Source organism: Pempheris klunzingeri, chromosome 4 (assembly GCF_042242105.1).
Source record: "Pempheris klunzingeri isolate RE-2024b chromosome 4, fPemKlu1.hap1, whole genome shotgun sequence".
NCBI classification, from domain to species: Eukaryota; Metazoa; Chordata; class Actinopteri; order Acropomatiformes; family Pempheridae; genus Pempheris; species Pempheris klunzingeri.
This window is the reverse complement of record NC_092015.1, coordinates 13,043,340-13,062,412: the sequence shown is the minus strand read 5'-3', so window position 1 is coordinate 13,062,412 and position 19,073 is coordinate 13,043,340. Positions and strand designations below refer to the sequence as shown.

The 19,073-nt window shown below is 40.3% G+C and overlaps 1 protein-coding gene across 1 annotated transcript in view; it reads left to right on the top strand.

Moving 5' to 3' along the window:
* The window catches only part of sik2b (salt-inducible kinase 2b), a 40,852-nt gene that overhangs the window by 2,137 nt on the left and 19,642 nt on the right, over positions 1–19,073 (top strand). The window contains exons 2-4 of the mRNA XM_070829626.1: positions 2,060–2,176; positions 8,370–8,433; positions 17,844–18,005. Coding sequence (XP_070685727.1) covers positions 2,060–2,176; positions 8,370–8,433; positions 17,844–18,005 — 343 coding nt within the window. The remainder of the gene's footprint in view (positions 1–2,059; positions 2,177–8,369; positions 8,434–17,843; positions 18,006–19,073) is intronic.

Below are 19,073 nucleotides of genomic sequence, written 5' to 3'. Positions count from 1 at the left end.
TACCTGTGTGTGCATAACCTACTTTTTCTACTCCTAGCCCCTGCGTGTTATACTGACCCATTCATCCCATTATGTACATATTGCAGCTTGTGGGTACACACAGTGCTGGCCCATACCCATGTGGTCCTGCCTGTCAGCTCAGCCGATCATACGTTTGTGCATCTGTGATCATAGCAGTGTCCTGCCTCTCTGCTCTCTTTACTGCATGTAGGTGCTCAGTTCCCCTCATTGTCCTCAAATGACCTTGTGCCTGCAGAGTTTGCAAGAAGTCTAGTGTGTGTGTGTGTGTGCGTTAGTATTGTTGACAATGTAATCAGTTAGCTCAGATCTTTTCATGCTAAGTACCCTGTAATCCCTCAGTACCAGACCAGTGATTTCATATTTTATGCCCCAGAGGTCCCAACTGGTAGCTTGAGTGCCATTAAAAGATTTAGATTTTTTTTCATAGGATTTAGCGCCAAATTGCATACCTGTCTGTACTGTGGATAGGGAGATAATAATGGAGAGTGTAACTGTAAGCACCAACTATAAATATGCTAAAAAGGATCAGAGGGGGTGTCAGTGGGATGGAGGTGGGAGACTCCACTTTAAGATTAAAACTAAATATAAAGCTGCGTTCAGACTGAAGTGAGCACAGCATGAAAAAAAGAGTAGAGCATACTAGAGCATTGACGCAGCAGGAACGGCAACACAAAAAACTAAAACAAAAACAAAATGCAGGCTTATCTAGCAGAAACGTTGGACCTGGCTCAACTTTTGCTGCAACAGTGTCGGACGTCAGCTGACTATGTTGATAATGCGCTTCGATAGCTAGTCAAACACACGCATGTCGCACATTCCTGAAAGATAGTTCGTAACGTGAAGGTCCATAATACTGCTGTTTTATCTGATGATCGTCAAGATAGAGGATAAAATAATTGCCACTGTGAAAAGGATAAGTGGAAAATCCTGTGTCACAGACAGTTTTTTAAAATGCCATGAAGTGTTTCGACGTCCGAGAAACCCTCAAACTCATGTATTTATTACTCAAACCTGTCTTCTGTTCCTGGATCCTGTTTTGTTATCTCACCTCATCTTGCAGCGAATTAATGCTGATTACTGTAGCTTCCCAATTTATTGATTAATCGTTTGGTGAAAAATACCATTATACTGGCCCAAAAGCCCAAAAGCTTGTTTAGTTCGACCAACAGTCCAAAAGCTGAAGGTATTCAGTTTACTATCATAGAGGCAAGGCAACCAAGCAAGTATTTAGATTGAAAAAGCTGGAATCAGATTCTTGTATGAGGCGTTTCTGCTTAAAAAAGACTTGAACGATCGTTTATCAAAATAGTTGCAGATTAATTTTCTGTTCATCAACTCATTGACTAAACAACTGTTGTTTCACTCAAGCTAACCACTGCCTGAGCTACACCCCCACACCAAAGCGGCTCCTCACATTTCTTTTCATGCAGTCCTGTCTTTGGGTCCCGATGAGAGTTTTCTTACTCGATCTAACAGTGGTTGGATTGCTGAGAGGGAGACTGGGGTCTCCTGTTGTTTACTCCTCCAGCTTTGCTCTCAGACACTCGGAACACTTCAGATCGCACTGATGAAATGGTGTTTATGAGGCAGTCTGAAGGAGAGATGTTTATATTGCCTTGTTACCTACCGGACATCATTAATCAAACCCAAGAGTGTTGAAGTTGTGAGTGCGCGATTTCCACATGTACGTGACTTTGCGCATGTGCGTGTGTATATCCAGCGAGGCCTGTGTTTGCTTCTGTTGTATCTTCTTGTGATATTTCAGCATGGCTCAGATTTTAAGACTGTTTATGAAGGTTTCAGCGCAAGCTGCATTTAAGTATTTATCTTGTGTCTCTCTTTGCTCTCACAGTTGAAAAGAACACGCTGTCTACTTTTGCTTCTTGGAGAATATTAAATTGCTGTCTGTGTATGAGAGTGTGGAGATGTGTTTCCTTATTGCCTATCAAGTCTGATGAGCCCCTGCAATGACTCTGTTGTATGTTGTTGAGAAACCGGCTGATTACAGTTGTGCTGATTTTCCTCGACCATTCTGCAGGTGGCCATTAAGATCATCGACAAGACCCAACTGGATGCTGTCAACCTGGAGAAGATCTACAGGGAGGTTCAGATCATGAAGATGCTGGACCACCCCCACATCATCAAGCTCTACCAGGTGAGTCTTTGGCTTCAGTGCTGGTTGTCTACTGTAGTTCAGCATCCTTTGACTGCCTAATATGCAAGATGTTTCCTCTCTCTGCTCTCCCTACAGTACATCACGGTTTTGTTTGAACTCTTGTGTATTTTCTGTCTATTTCTAATGGAAATATCTGTAAGTTGTTACTCCTCATGTCATAATGCTGTGTGAGGATAAATGGCTTAATCTGGTTCCTCTATTGTCAACGGTAATTAAGCATTTTTTTTATCTCTTGCTGGACAAGCTGTGTTAATTGGGATATTTTCAGCCAGATTTATGTGACTTGAGTGCTTCAACTTTTTCTTTGACCCATCACATCACAACTCCTTGCTGTGTGTCACTGTCAATGTAGCTGTGTACACCACACTGTATATATTTGTTCCAGTTAGTATACAACATGTAGGGATGACTGTTAATAAACTTTGACACTTACAAATAGTTTGTAAAATGTTCCAAAAGCTGTTACGTCTTTAACACAAACCTGAAGTCACATAGTGTTATTTATACCTGACCTGTTGCTGGCGTGGTGTCTAACATATACAGTTTGAAGGGGTGCTGTATGCTCCTGGGGATGGTTCTCTAGTGTTAGGACAGTCTTCATTTTGCTCCTAGATTAGTCTAATGCAGGTTAGACAGCTTCACATAACTGAATTATTTGAAGAATTTTCCCAGTAAAATTTCCATGTGACTCAGTTAATTCCTCCAGTAGGCAGTCATTTTTGGTTTGATGTGTCTGCTCAGCACTCTCCGTTTTTTAGTTTTGAAAAGGAACGGATTAATTCATTGAAAAAAAAGTCAAATTTAAGAAGGTGAAGAACTGTTTGCTGCACAATGAATTTAGACGTCTGTCTAAAGTGTGACTTTTACTGAGATCTAAGTCATAGTCAAAGTCTAACATGCATTGCAGTGGGGTCAATGTAACATCTGTTGATGGGGCCTAGAAGTAGCCGCGCCTCTGGCTAATCTGTGAACAAATCCGTCTCGTGGAGCAGAATTCACTGCTGCTCCTTGGTGATCTTTTGCCCAGGTTTTTGAGCAGTTTAGGTGTTGAAGCACAGGACCGTTTCAGGTGTTTTTCTAATGCATTTGCAAACAACTGCTGGCTAGAAGAACCTGCTTCTCTAGATAGTGTAAGATAGGAGAATAGTTAATGACTGACTAAAGCTGTGTGCATCTGTGTGTGCTCTGCTCTGTGTGAAGGTGCTTCTGGTATGATTCAAACTTAAGTATTTAAGTAGTTCAAGATTAAATGTTTTATCATCAGATCTGATCTGTACTGCATTGTCAGGCTGTTTTCAGGCTCTGTTTTAAAATCAGATGCAGATCTGTGTCACAACCACATTCTTTATTGACTGTCTGCTTACTTGTAAGATTGTAAATTAATACCAGAATGGATTAAATACTTATTAACTTGATAAAGTTTATTATTAATTCTTGTCAGCTGGCCATGACTTCATTAGACCTTGGAAAAGCATTTATTTGAATTTGGGGACATGGTGTCGGTATATATTTGCATAATGATTTAGCTAAAAAGACCGAAACCAAAAGTGATCGGCAGTTGCATAGAAGATATCTGCTATAGCGTGCATGAGAAGCTGAGCTGCAACAAGATGAGAGTTCTATCGAGACGAATCAGTGCAAAGCAACTTTTTGATATTTAGTGTCATTATTTTGATAATTTGGTGATTCCATAAGTATCAGAATTCTCTATATTGACCAAGTATGTGCACACATAGGAGGAATTTGACTCTTTTTTTAAGTAAAGAACAAACTGAATAGGTTACAGAAATCACAGCATCTAGAATCACGCTGAATAAAGTTAATAAACCTTTGCAGACATCAGATCAGTGTGTCGTTCTCAGTATTCTCCTGCTTTATGAACATCATAAGACACACAATTCAGAGTTCAAGGTTAAAAAATTCACACAGTTTATCGTGAACTCTGGTCTTGTCCTCGTCCCCAAAGTCCTTTTTCACAGAAGACTTTTTGACGTGTCACAGCAGGAAAAGCACAAAAATGAATGAGGCCTGTAAATCATTTAGCTGCTTCAGTTTCAGTCCTTCTGTTGCGCATGCTGATTCACTGTCACACTGTCATGGCGTACGGGGACACCTGAACAGACCAGAGCCATCATTTATGTTATTAGTAACACCTGTGCTCTTCCCACAATGACGCATCAAAGTGTCTGCCAAGAAAAAGGCCGAATTCCAGTTGCGTTTGTATCTTTCTCCTGTCCAAAAATGCATTATTCACTAAACTGCAAAGATATCTGTCATGTTAAAGTCCTTTTAAATTGTGATATGATTTCATACATTAGAAATCTGAACTGAATAGTCTTTCTGTATGGTGGTCTTTGCTATTGAAGCAGAGGCCTTTGCCATCATCCATTGTATTTGTTGAGTGCTCAGCAAATTATATAGAATTAAATCCCGAGAATATTCCCAGAAATGTATTTTATATTAGTTGTGTGCCTGTTCAGGTGTGCAAGTAATTTTTTTTTCTAAAACTCAAAGTTTATTTTCTAATATGATTTTATTCTGGCTGTACTTTGTTGGTACATTAAAGGATGTTTTTTTTTTTTTAATTTAACCTATTTTTAGTTCGAAATAACTGGATGGCACAAACATCTTTGGAATTGGTCCAGTAGATCGCTTCTGCCGGCAGCTAAGAATGGGCAGCTAATGTTCTGTAATGTCTGCAATGTAATCCTTTGGGGCAATTGCACCTGATCAAAGTCTGTTTTTGTTACTGATTTGAAGTATCTGACAACACTACGGAAAGAATCCCTATAAAGACAAACCTGTATTGTGTGATTCAAACCCACCAGACTCAGTTGGTAAAAACGGTAATTTTATCAGAACATGGTAATACGTGGTTTTAGTTTGTTTATGTTATTGAGCGTTATTTTGTTGGATCCAAACTGATTCTTTAAAACACCAGAGTCACAAAATAACAAACTAACAGAGACAGCGGTGGACCAGCAACTCCTCGGCAGAATTACTGTTTTTGTCAATGGAGTCTGGTGGTTTTGATCTCGGCAATAAAACAGCTCTCTCTGGTTAAAAGAAACTGACCTTCACTATCTGTCTGTTACATAATTTTATCAATTTCAGCCCATCAGTGGCCAAAACAAGCACTAGGATGTAGCCTACTTTAAATTTGTGCAATTGCCCAGAAGGATTACATTACGGCCATTTGCAGCCTGTTCTCGGCTGCCAGCTGAGGCGATCTACTGGACCCATTCCAAAGTCAGTTGTACCTACCAGTCATTTCAGACCCCAAATATGTAAAATGGGGCCCAGGTTTTAAAATGCTGGAGTTGTCCTTTAACTCAAACAGAAACTTGTTTCACCTAGTTACCGCTGTCTGGCAAAAAATAGCCTAACCACCAACAGCTCAACACTTTTGCCTGTTCAGTTGCATTACATAAGCTTTGGGTCCTGTTAGTCTGTTTAGCGAAAGTAAATGAGTATTCATTATCATTACACAACCACATGGCACTGTTCCAGCTTTCTGCTGTGTTATTTTGGTGTGTATCATTATTTCCAACGGCCCATCTGTCCAATCAGCTCAGGTCAATTAGTGATTTCCTTTCCAGTCTCATAAACTGACCCCACTCTTGTTTGTCATGTGTTGTGTGGCCTCTTCTCTTTTGACCCTAGCGTGCCATGATTTTCTTCGCTTCCTTTCCGTTTTTACTGCGTCTCTCACCATCCTCTGACTCTTGGGTGTTTTCCCTCCTGTTCTAGACAAGATTTTATATAATCAAAATTTGCACTGGATATAGTTTTTAATTATATCAGTACTTTTGTTGTAATGCCAATACAACACAAGTACTTCATTTATGTATCAATGAAGTTACAGGAGAATTAATGAATTGATTACATTGAGGACGTCATACATATTGGACATCTACTGTTCAACTAATGCCCACATTGTTTAGGCCATTGAAAAAATTACGTTTGAATGTCTTGTATTAAAACAGTCTAGCGTGTATTCAGCTTGCAGTTCACCTCAGGGACAACAGCTGCCCTTCTTCATGGCAGGATACTTAGACATTTTTATGTGTGTAATGTTATGAGTGGTTTAACACTGACCAGTCTGTTTGGACAAGCAATTATATGAAAGATCACTGTCAGAGAAGGGCACTATCAGACTTCATGGCGACTCCAGACTCCAGGTGCAACCTACATTTCTTGGTATCAGGAGACTATGAATAATATCTACTTGTATTGTAATTTATTACATGGCAGAGATTTGGCTACAGTTATTTCTAAATTATTTTTAAATTATCTTTGTTGTGTTGAAGTGGCCATACAAAAGCACAAGGCTAATACCTGGCCTGTTAAAAGAATCTTACTAATCTTAATAATTTGTTGAAAGGACCGTTCTTAATTAAAATGGTAATTTTACCTATTTCAGACTAGCTAAAATTAACTGCTTGTGTTTAGACTATATTTAACATTTGGGAACTTTTGCTCCTTTTCTTAAATGGAACAAGTGTTTTGTAGAAACAACACAAAACTAATGCTGTTGCATCATAATGATGTTAATTGATGTGTGTTGCCCATGATAAACAAATTGATACAAAGTAAATACCAATCAATCAGTCAATCTTTATTTATATAGCACCAATTCATAGCAAATGTTATCTCAAGATGCTGTCCATAAAGAGCAGGTCTAGACCCAACGATTGAAGAATTCAAAACTAAGGACTCAAGAATCCCCACATGAGCAAGCATCAGGCAGTACCATACATTACCATAAAATACCGTACATTACCATAGAATACTATACATTACTGCACAATACCATACTTTACCACCGTAGATTACCATAGCATGCCGTACAATACCATAAATTACTGTGCAATACCACACATCACTGCACTATATCATGCATTACCATAGAATAGCCTACTGTACATTACCGTACATGAACATACTATACCGTACATTACCATACACTACTGTATAGTGCCGTACGTTACCGTACAGTACTGTACATTACCAAAGGATACCGTACATAGTAGTGAAGAAACTCTGGTATTGTATTGACGTTGGTATTAAAGACAGCTTTAACACCCTAACAGGTCAACATATGAAGCTAGTCAGCGTGTGACTGCTGGGATTCATCACAGCAAGAACAACAAACAATAGAAACATATCCACCATGAATAAATAAACAGACCTCTGTCATTGTGGATACTTTATCTTGTCAAACACAGATTTAACTAATAACATTAATAATGGCTGCATTCCACTCAGCTGTACCAGTGCCAGGGCCCTGCTATTGTACATGCTGGTTTACTGGCACACCTAAATGAAACAGAGCCACCGTTAATACTATTAGTTACACCTGTGCTTTTCCTGCTGTGCCGAGTCAAAATGTCCGCTGTGAGAGAGGTTTATTTCCCAGATTAGATGCAGTACTGGCTCACAATGGTACTTATTTTGATTGAGCGAGTACCTATAAATGGGTTTACTTCATCAATCAGTTGTATTCCAGCTCCACAACACGGAGAGGACAAAATGTGTTTGTTACACAACCAGGGCCAACCGAAAGAAAAAACACAAACTGGCTTCATTTCCTAAATCCATGAATCGGTCAGTGTAACAGATGGAAAATTGATCATAAACAATGAGCGTGGGATTTCTAGTGTGAATGTCTGGCTCACTGTGTCTGATTCATCCTCCCCTCTCCATCTGATTCTACCCTCCGCATTTAGCTCTATTCATCTCCTGAGTGTTTCTTTTTCTAAATCTGGTTCTCCTCCTCCTACACAACACAGCACCATGCGAGGACTGAAAGGTTTTAAGTACCATTCAAATATACTCTGCAACACCAACCGTCCACCTCCGTTCCTTCACATGGATGCCATATTTAGACCCTGGGCCATTCATGCATTTTGTTTTGCTCATAACTTTTTGGATGCCAGGTTTTCGGTTGAGAAAGCTCTGTGGACAATGTGTAATATTTTGGTTATTTGTATCTGTTGTTATAGTTTTCTTTTTCCCTACTCTAATGCCCTCTTGTTGCAGGAGACTGTTAATTTGGATTATCTGGTGATTTTGCTATTGAAAAGCGGTCTTCTGTGTGTATTCACGCTCACTCTCCCGCTCTTCTCTCCCCTCCCTCGGCCCCTGTTCCTTCGTCCTCTCCCTCTCTCAGGTGATGGAGACGAAGAACATGCTTTACTTAGTCACGGAGTATGCCAAGAATGGGGAGATCTTCGGTGAGTGATCTTTTCAAATACAAGATCAGTTTGACCTCAGTGTCTGAAAATCACTGTCCCACCCAGTTTATGCACGTGTGCCCCATATCAGTTGCACAAAAAATCTGTACTGTTGCACTATTAATGTTTTTCACAAACAAGGAAGTATCAAAGTCTTTGTGAGTTTGTGTTGCTCTTACACTCGTCCTGGCCTCAATCTCAAAGGTCACATGATTGACGGAAGCCATAGAACAATGTCCTGATGTGGCCTTTGCTGCCTGTCATTCCCGTATTAAGAGTGCTGACATTTCTTATCATATAAAATGACACCACTGATGGCCTGTGAAGGCTGCACAGAGGCGGCCTCAAAGAGAAAAAGACATGATTTATCACTATCTGTGGTGAATCACTTGCTCCTCATTGGTTTACTGCTCAGATGTTCAGATTATTCAATATATCAAGATTACTTTCTACCAGCCGACAACAACGTCATTCCCTGATTGTCTGTGACCGTTTCATGGTAGATTAAGTTCTGAATGCTGTCTGTAAACTTTAGTTCTACTTAAACTGTTGGGGTGTTTAAGAGCAGATCTGCGAAAAGTAGCAATAAAAAGGACCATCTTCTTAAGCCACCATTTCACACACACATTTGTCATTTATGTGGACAGGTACAGCCATTAGTTTAGTTTACTTTACTGTTATTTGCTCTATACAAACAGCATTATAACTGATAACAGAAATGAAACACGTGAGAGAGGTCAAGGAACTGTACGCTTATTGAGTGGAGCGTTACTCAAATAAAGACTTATAATATATAGAAAATATATGGAAAAACATGACAGAACAAACACAAAGAGGAATGCTGTTCTAATTCTAACGTATGAAACAAGAAAGAAAAGGATGAATGAGACACAATGAAGATTCATTAAACAGCACAATTTAAATGTAATGATCTGTGCCTCACAATATCTCAGGCAATACTGACTGGCCTGGTTTAGTCAAGACTAAGTAGTTTTTTCATCAAGATTTAGGGCTGCAAATAATTTTCATGATTGACTGATTTATTTTTTTTTGTGATTTATCAGTCAACTTTTAGCTCATCTGTTTTAATATTATAAATGAGTGAAAAATGCCCATCCCAATTTGTTTTGTCCAGTCAAGACTCCAACAATCAAGCAGCAAATCCTCACATTTCAGAAGCTGGAACAACTGAATGATGAAATAATTAATTAGATATTTAAATGTTTGCCAATTATTTTTCTGTTGATCAGCTGATCATTTAATCATATATATTAAGTTAAGATATTTGTTAAGATTTTCTCTTTCAGAAGAGATTAAGTCCAGGAAAACCCCATTAAATGAGCTAAAGGCATGCAAGCTTGATACACTGTTCTTGATAAAAAGTCAAAATGGGAACAGTGAGTGATTTAATAGGAGCTAAATAGATGTCACTTAAACAAACCATCTACGATTTATCGTGGCAGCCTGAAGGTATTTCACAATGATTTTTAAATAACTAAAAAGGACCAGATGTTGCAGTTTTGACTAATTTTGCAACAAGTGGCAAAAGCAAATCACAGAGGGAAAAAACACAACTTGCCTCATTCATTTGGACCTTTGGGACAGATAGAAAAGAAATACTTAATTTCCAGTCAGGCATGTACCGGGTTTTCAGAGAAAAAAAAATAAGGAAGTAGATTTGTATATAGACAACACAAGTTTCCAAGTGGACAGTTTGAACTTAGATGGCACAATAATGACTTTTTTACAGCACAAGTGGTTTGCGTGCTGCTGTAGAGCTCAAATAAAGACACTTGTCCTGGAAAGGACAGATGAGTCAGAACATAGCAAGAATAGTGCATGAAGATAAGAAATTATCTTAGTGTGCCACAGCACCACATTCGCTCTATCGCTACTACACACGCACAACACACACGCTCAATTTGTACAGTGTGTACACGCTGGGATCCCAAGACAGCACATGAGACATTAACCTAAAGAAAGAGCATGTTTATTGCACTCTTTTGCATTTTTTGCAGGATTATAAATGTTAAGGTCAAATATCGCAGGATTACCATTTTTCAAAAATTCCTGCAATCATTCCAGTTCAGAACTTGCAGACTTGCACTAAATCAGACATTCAAATATTTCAAGAAGTTATAAGGCAAGTATGGACCCGTGTGATGCGGACAACATGTAAGGGGATCAGGATCCACTTATTGGCCTCACCTATTAGACAGTCTGAGAATGTTTGCACTTAGGCGACTTCCAGACACAGTAGCTGAGAGGATTACTCCAGCGATAGTCTACAGTAAACTTAATAGTCATGCCGTGTGTGTGTGTGTCTTTGTAATTCAGAGGCCAGTGTCGCACTTGTGATGTTGACTCAGCAGCAGCAACTCCTGCTCCTGTGACCTAGAGAGAGCTGGGAAGCAGACACAAAAAAAAATGAATGAGAAAAGAGCGTGGTTAAAATTGCGAGGGAAGCACCGAAGTGCACAGAGATAAAAAAAAACAAAAAAAAAACAGAGACTCATCTGTACCAGCACATAATCGCCACAGCAACTTATTGCACTTGGACCGAGCAGCAGCTCTTGTTAGCTCACTAGTACTCTTAAAGGAATAATTCGACATTGTGGGGAAAGTGCCTACTTGCTTTCATGCAAAGAATTACCTGAGAAGATCAATGCCACTGAAATATTTATCTGCTAAATATGACGCTAGTTCCAGGAAAGGGCAGATTATTTTAGCTCGGCAGAAAAATGGGGGAAACGGTTAGACTCACTGTGTCCACAGGAAAAATAAAGTCAAACGTCATTTCTATTCTTTGGTTTTCATACAGATTTCATAATGACATGATGCAAACATGTTACTGAGCAAGCTTTAGAGTTGCTGTTTGTTTTTTAGTGTAGCTGTTTCTCTCTGTGTCGAGTCTCTGTGCTAAGATAGCCGTTTGATGGCTGTATCTTCATAGTTAGCAAACAAGGGAGCGTTATTGATCATCTGATCTAACTCTTGGCAAGAAACTGACTGAAATTCCCTTCGGTAACCAATCATGATTGGTCAACCTCATTTTCCATAATCCATAGATTTTCTCATGGATCATCTCAGGGTATTATAAAACCATTGCGTCCTGATTCCTCAGGCCCCTCTGATTGCACAATGTAATATAGTTATATAAGACATTTATATGTCATCATGAGCTGCAGCAATAGAAGCTTTGACTCAGCCAGGCAAACACCAACTGGTAGCGGCAGCACTACACTAGTATTACAGTATTCAATCTCACAAAATTGAACAATCATTTCGGATTTCCAAATATGCTTTCTGGAGATGGATCAAGTCATTCAGTCATGATGCACTCAGACAAAATGGATAAGCTGCCAAGCCAGATCTCCTGCCTCTTCCTCCTCTATCACCCTCAAGAGAGTTGCCTCTGCTTTTCTGACATGATGAATTTCTCAGGTCTGCTCGTGGCCATCGGTTATAAAGAGCAGAAGATGTGTAGTTGTTGTGGACGCTTAGCAGCTTACCCTGTTACAGCGAATCAGTGAGACAATGGATGAGCCTCCAATTCTCTCTTCAGACCAAACAGTAAATGGTATTGTGGAGGAGCAGGCGAGGTAGTGTATATACCGTGTGTGTGTGTCTGTGTGTGTGTGTCTGGAGCCATAAAGACAAAGAAGCGGAGCTGGGTTTGGCACAAGGAGGCGGAGAGTGATGGGTTCATTTTCGCAAAAGGGTGGGTGGGCACAGTAATGGGCACAGCAGAGACATCCACGCCAGCCTGTTGGTGTGCCTTTGTGTCTGTCTATCTGTCTGTCTGTCAGTCTGCAGCTCCTCAGTCAGCCTCAAAACCGCAGGATGGATCAAACCTGGAAATTGGGTCAGACACAAATAAAGCAGAGTTGCAGAGAGCAGAGGCAGGAGGGGAGAGGAGGCAGAAGAGAATAGGCGAGAGCAGGGGACATCCATTTGAATTTGGAAGGTGGTGGGGAAATGTAGGGCATGCATATTTAAGAAAGCACTGCTGGAGAGAGGGGAGTATAATAGCAGGCAGTGAGTAGAATCACTCATGCAGATGTCTTGTCTGACTGATGGAAAAGGAATGAGACTTCAAAGAAGAGAAAGCTGCTTTCTCAGACACATTCTTATTTACTTAAGCTGTCAATTTCTATTTAACCATAAAGCATCCATCATACTTACTGGGACAGTTTTCTGCAGATCTGCCAGCCATCAGCGTGTGGCAGCATTGACTTTGATGACCCAGAACAGAAAAACATGAATAGGTAGAGGAATGGCTGCCCAAAGTAGGACCAGTTGTTGGGAACCAAACAACATGGAAGGCTTTAATGTCCTATTTCTACAAAAAAACATGACCCAAACTTTTGGAGAAAAAACATGATGTATATATGCTACGAAAATGCATCTAAGGTCTGTAGAACTTAGTTGACGTGACGCCCACTGACAAAATATGATACATTTGACCCACAACAGAGACGAGGTTGGTGAGGTTGTCTCATCCTCTGCAGTTCATTCAACTAACAGCACTGATGTTGCGATATGATTAGTGCAACTAACATCATATACAGCTGGTACACAGGATTAAGTCTTACGTACAGACTGTACAGGACTGGAAGTTCTATTGAGTGATCTTACGTGACATTGTGTGTTCTCAGATTAAGCTGACCGACTAGCAGACCCGACCAATGCCTGCATTATCTAAACAAATTATATGCACAGGCAAAATCAGTCGGTCAGTTACACATCACCGCTTCAGCGATTATGCCGGATGTGTTGCATTCATAAGTGAATACTTCATTTGTTAATTACAGCATTCTTCATTTACTTTAGTCACAGCATTTAACCTCTGAAGAAATCCACCAATTTCTAAATTAATTCAAATAGATTAAGTTAATATCTACCTTTCTGTGCAGGGTTTTGGTTGTGTTTTAAGGCGGTAGTTTTCCCCTCTTTCTGATTTTTACAAGAAGTGTTTTCAGTTGAGTGATAGGCAGCATCTTACATGGCAGCTTTCAAGCACCAACGTGCTGAAGGAAAATGTTGTTGCCAGAATAAACCTGATTTTGTTGTTTTTACATTTGAGCTGAGGCAATTTGTGCTCATCTTCTTCACTGATTGTACACATTTGGGAACAGCCCTGTAGTATAATAGGTAAACTAAACTGAATTGGTAAAATGAGGTATTTACATAATCGAATTTCCCTCTAAACATGCCTTTTCAATTCTTAATGATTTATTTAGTGCTTCTTAACCACATTCATAGTTACTTTACTGGCTCTATAACACCATATTTTATGAAACAGAAAACCAAAGAAATAATTAACTTGTGGCAGTAATCATCCAGTATATGAAAGTTAACAAGGGTAATGCCATTAATGGCTTTGTATTTACTACTAAAATAATAGTACTTGGAGGCTGAAGTGTAGATTCCTGCCTTCACTCTGCTGTCTGTTGTACTATTCTACCCAAAATACACATCATGAGCTTATAACACACCTTAAAAGAGCCTTTTTTTCCCCCATCAAGAAAAATATGTTGACGCACCTATTTAGAATCAGAAGTTGGTCCTGTAAAATCTGTTTTGATGAAAACTGAGATTCCTGTTGCAGGCGTGGCATCCACTATGAAATCTCAGTGTTCCTCCCAAAATTCAAATTATTAACCCCTAATTGCACAGCGATTCCTGTTAGTCTAAGAGAGGACTTAAAGCTTAAAGCACATTATGAAGTGGCTAGACATGCGTCATTCTTAACTCCCAAACACACCCGTTATTTATTGCCACTCGCACACTGGCACCATTTTGTAAAGCACTTGCTTTTGTGCCTGAAAGTGGTCTGACTTTGATTGCATCAAGAAACAGCTGTGCATCCAGACAGGTCTGATCACAGAATAAAGAAGCAGCAGAATAGAAAGCATTTACATTTTAGGATAAAAATACCATAAAAAGGAGAACTGACGAGGGCTATGTGACCATAGGAAACAGTATGTGTTCTAACTCCTCTCAGTCTGAATCACACTCTTAGGTCACGTGTTCAGAAATGACGCCTATAAATGATATTAAGGCTTCACTATAGAGTACCAGAGACCATGTATCATTTCTGTTCCCGCACAAATTTCAAAGGAGTATTTGATTTACATCTGTGACTGTAATCCAGTGTAATCTAGCCTCGACTTCACGCTCGAAATATATTTCTTTTTTCTTCAAATGTACCATTATTAGGTAGGGCTGCAACTAATTTTTGGCTAGCTAAGTGCAGTATCTCTTCTTTAACTCTACTTTAATTTTTATATGTGGCACTATGGTGACAGTAAACTGCATTTACTATCTCCATGATTTAATATATCCAGCTCTGCACAAACCTGCCCTGACTAGAGACTGGGTGTTATAAGTTTAAAAGGGTGGGTGGGACATGCATGAGTAAGTTATGAACTCTGCCTTTTTTAAGCAATACCTCGTGATTGAGCGCTTGTAAGTATCCCATGGAAGAGAAGTTAACTGTCACAACCAGTAGCTGCAGCTGATCTTTGGGGGGGGTTATAACTTGGATGAAAGGGCCGTGCTCGGCTCCAGCTGGCTGCAGCCCAATTTAACCACTGAGGATGCCAGTATTAAATCAGCTCCGACATCTATCAACACCCACATAGACGTTACTTTAATGTGGTTGCTGTATTTAAGTGGTTTGGGTATCAGTTACTGATGTGGAAACAGAGTGTGTGTTTGCCCCTTGTCCTCCACACACACACACACAGACATGCACACACACACACATGCACACGCACTCCCCATGCCTGCCCCACGGTGTTATCTGAAGTCCAGCCAGAGGTCTAGCCAACAAGCCAGTTTGTACCCATGATGTTTGTACCCTCCAAACCTGAGCAGCTGTTAAGAGACTTAGCTCCTCACCCAGCTCTCAGCAGAAGTGGAACACAGTGGTTGTTGAGCTGTTCCCTAATACTCCTATGATTCATACTTGTTCTGTTCGCTTTCCCAGAGTGCAACTCTGTATGCCTCACTGTGCTGAGGCCCTTGCCCTCGCCAACATTGTATCACTGGATTACTCATCCTTCCACTGGGGCAACATACCGCATTTTGTGTGTGTGTGTACAATGTTGATTGCTAATGGCTTGTTTTTAAAATGCTACCATAGAACAAGCAGTAGCAGCACAGTGCTCCTATTCATACATAATTAAGATTAGTTGTGGTGCTCAACATCTGATTTGTTGAGCATTTCAGTGTTTAAAACAGAAAAGTGAGATTCTTTTTTACAGCTGAAACCAAGAGTCTGTTAATAGAGTAGTCAGTTGACAGAAAATTAATCAGCAACAGATATGATAATTGATTAATTTGTTACATTTTTCAGTCAATTTACTGGTTCTTGCTCCTCCGAAGTGAATAATTTGTGGTTTTCCTAGTCCTCTATAATAGTAATAATAACTCATGGACTATCAAACAGGCTCCAGTTATCAGGGCATACTGACGCCTTAAGAGACGGAGGCAGACCAAGAAGAGTTTTGATCCCAGATCAGTTATTTCTTTAGAGTCCTGTTCTCGCCACAGGTGCATACTTGGACCTCCTCGACACATTCCCCTCCCCAGTGTGTTTTTTGATTAGCAGCGTTGCATGAAAGCTGACCTGGTCACTGAACGGCCTCCTCTATGGAATTTCCCGGTTGCTATCTAATCAGGTTGTCTCACACTGTCAGATGTTAGCTATTTGTCAACCATGCTGTTGATGAAGGAACAACATCATCTCCCTGATGCTTAATTGTGCAATAAAAACGACTAAAGGACAGAAGTTGTTTTTGTCCCAACACACAACTGGCCCTTTGGTCAGTTCTGAGTTGAGACAATGCAGAGTTGTTAAGATGACGTGTTTTACATGTTGCTGGCCTCAGGACATATGTTGCTCTACTTTAAATATCCCATTTTAGTTGATAGCACAATATTTTTTATGTTAGTGGGCTGTGAAATGGGCTTGTGCATCTTGACATAGGCCTAGTATTGAAATTCTGTCAGTGATCTTATGCTTACATAAATATGTGTGCACCAGGGAAATCACAGCAATATTACTTGTGAAAAAAAGCTAAGGATATTTCTAACAAATGCAAAGACAAGGTAAAAAGTTGTTTTTAATATCACAAGCAAACTAAGGTGCAAGTCCCTGTCTGCTTTGTGATTACAAAAATGGTCTTATATGAGATTAACCTTGTGGGTCGTTACATAATTGCATTCCTTACATTTTGCTAACAGTTTCCTCATAGATGAAGTTTTTTTAGCTGGGTTTGTTGTGGTTGTTGTGCATTGTCGTCAGGTTTGGTTGGTGGTCTGTATCCATGCCAGCTGGAAGGAAAGCCAACACAGAGTGTCCTATCTTGTTTGCCACAGAGTGTGAATTGAAGAGTTTGCAAGCTATCTGGACAGAGAAGTGTGAAGAGGAACCCTGCCGACAGCAACAAACACCACACTTTCCAAAGTTCACGGGGCTGCAAAAAACCACGCATCCTGTAAAATAGTCTGTCAGGCCAACTTTGTAAAAATTTGTGAACGCAGAGTGTGAAAGGTTAGAAAAACAGTGAGGGTGGTGTGAGAGCAGACAATAAGAAAAAGGTCAGTGATCTGGACGCTTGGAGAAAGAAGACGGTAAAATTTAAAGCTAGAGACAGCCTAGACTGCAGTTTCATGCATTTTTCTAAACAATCACAGAGTCCTTCTGTCTTACTGCGCTCAGCAGATAAGCAGATAAACCAATGTTTTGTAAATTATTGGGTAAAGAACCCAGGTTTTTATTTACATTGGTATCTTTTTCACTAAGTTGTGATGTGCGCTTGTATGTGTTTGTGTGTGCACTGCAATCGCACACTGACAAACTATGCCCCTCCCACAAACCCCCCAACTCACACCCTGTTCCAACCTGCACTAATGTGGACATAATGTGGCGGGAGACCAGTTCTCAGAGATCTCGTCCTCCCCTTTCCTCCTCCAGCCATGAAAACACAGTGCATTCCCCACTGCCTACTCACACACACACACACACACACACACACACACACACACACACTTACACATGGGATTAGAACAGAGGTTTCAGAAGAAAAATTGCATCGTACATCTTGCACTGAATCGCTTTACAAAGCATGCTGTAATGTAGAGCAGCTGTAAACTACTATTGGCACCAGGCCTGCACCTCATCAAAAGTAAATTATCCTTTCAACACAACCACCAACACTCAATGGAATGAGAAATCTGCACAAATGCATTCTTTTCAACTGTATAAGGTGATACCTTATACTCTGTTTGAAAGGCCTGTAGGGTCCTGTTATATAAGTTACTGTAAAATATCTGCACATACCTCTAAAATGACACATCACCTTTCTCCAATGTCTTTGTTTCTCTCTCTCTGGCTGCAGACTACCTGGCGAAGCACGGCCGTCTCAGTGAGCTAGAAGCCAGGAGGAAGTTCTGGCAGATCCTGTCTGCGGTGGAGTATTGTCACAACCGCAACATCGTCCACAGGGACCTGAAGGCGGAGAATCTGCTGCTGGATGGCCATATGAACATCAAGATTGCAGGTACAGTAACAACGTGGTAACGGGAGTCCCATAACCTCATTTATGGATTAGAAGTACAAGATGTCTAGATGGAATCATTTTGAGGCATTGCCTGCCATGATGTCAGTGCCGGTGCAGTTCAGAAATGTCTTAACTACCTGCCCAGGCCATTTGCACAGTGTTGAGAAGTGGTCAGAGGCTGCTTGCGAGATACTAGCCGTTGGCTGAAAGATGCAATGCCAGACATCTTAAAATCTCAGCAAGAATCCAAAAACTTGTGCCACCTTATCAAAACCGATGACCAAAGGAAGTCAAAAATCCCTCCCTAGTGACCCTTAGCTTTAATTCTGAGGAGGAAACATTAAAGATAGCGGACAAAAAGAGAAACAGACCCAGAGGCAGAGATGTGAGACTAAGCTGGAGGTCTGTAGAACAAGCTTCAAAGTGTGATTATTAAGCAACTGGCATTTAGAGCTAGCTAGTGAGAATGTCACCCTACCACTGTGGGAGGGAGGAGTTTGGGTTTAATTGGAGGAGGACAGGAGGTGATAATATGGATTGGCTACTTTGGAGACAGAGTGGCGGATGAAAGGATGAAGGAAGAATGATAAGAAGTGGTGCATAGCTGGGTGGCAGGGCTGTAGCTGTGACAATGATCCCAAAGGTTTATCTTGGGCTTTATTCAGAGCTGACACTAAAATCCATCTAAGGTGAGCTCATCACATGAGGACGGCTAAAAATACAGGTGTGAAAGAATACCATACAGAGTATGAATGTTCGCTTCAGGAAAATTTGTTCTCAAAGGGCTTCACACCATGGATCCCAAATAATGGAATAAAATCATTATCTGTTGGCCTGATAAATGGAAAAATGACAGATGAGCGTCCCAGTGAGTACCCCAGTTAGCCTTCACACAAGTCATGGCCAATGTTCAGTGGTTTGATTTGTTCCAAAAGGTAAAATGAGGACAAATTACACAGAACTATACAATACCTGACAGAAAACCAAGTGTTTCACTGTCCAGTGTTTCTCAGAAGGGCCCAAGATGATAACTTGGAGATGTTATTACCTCAGCAGTAATTTTCACAA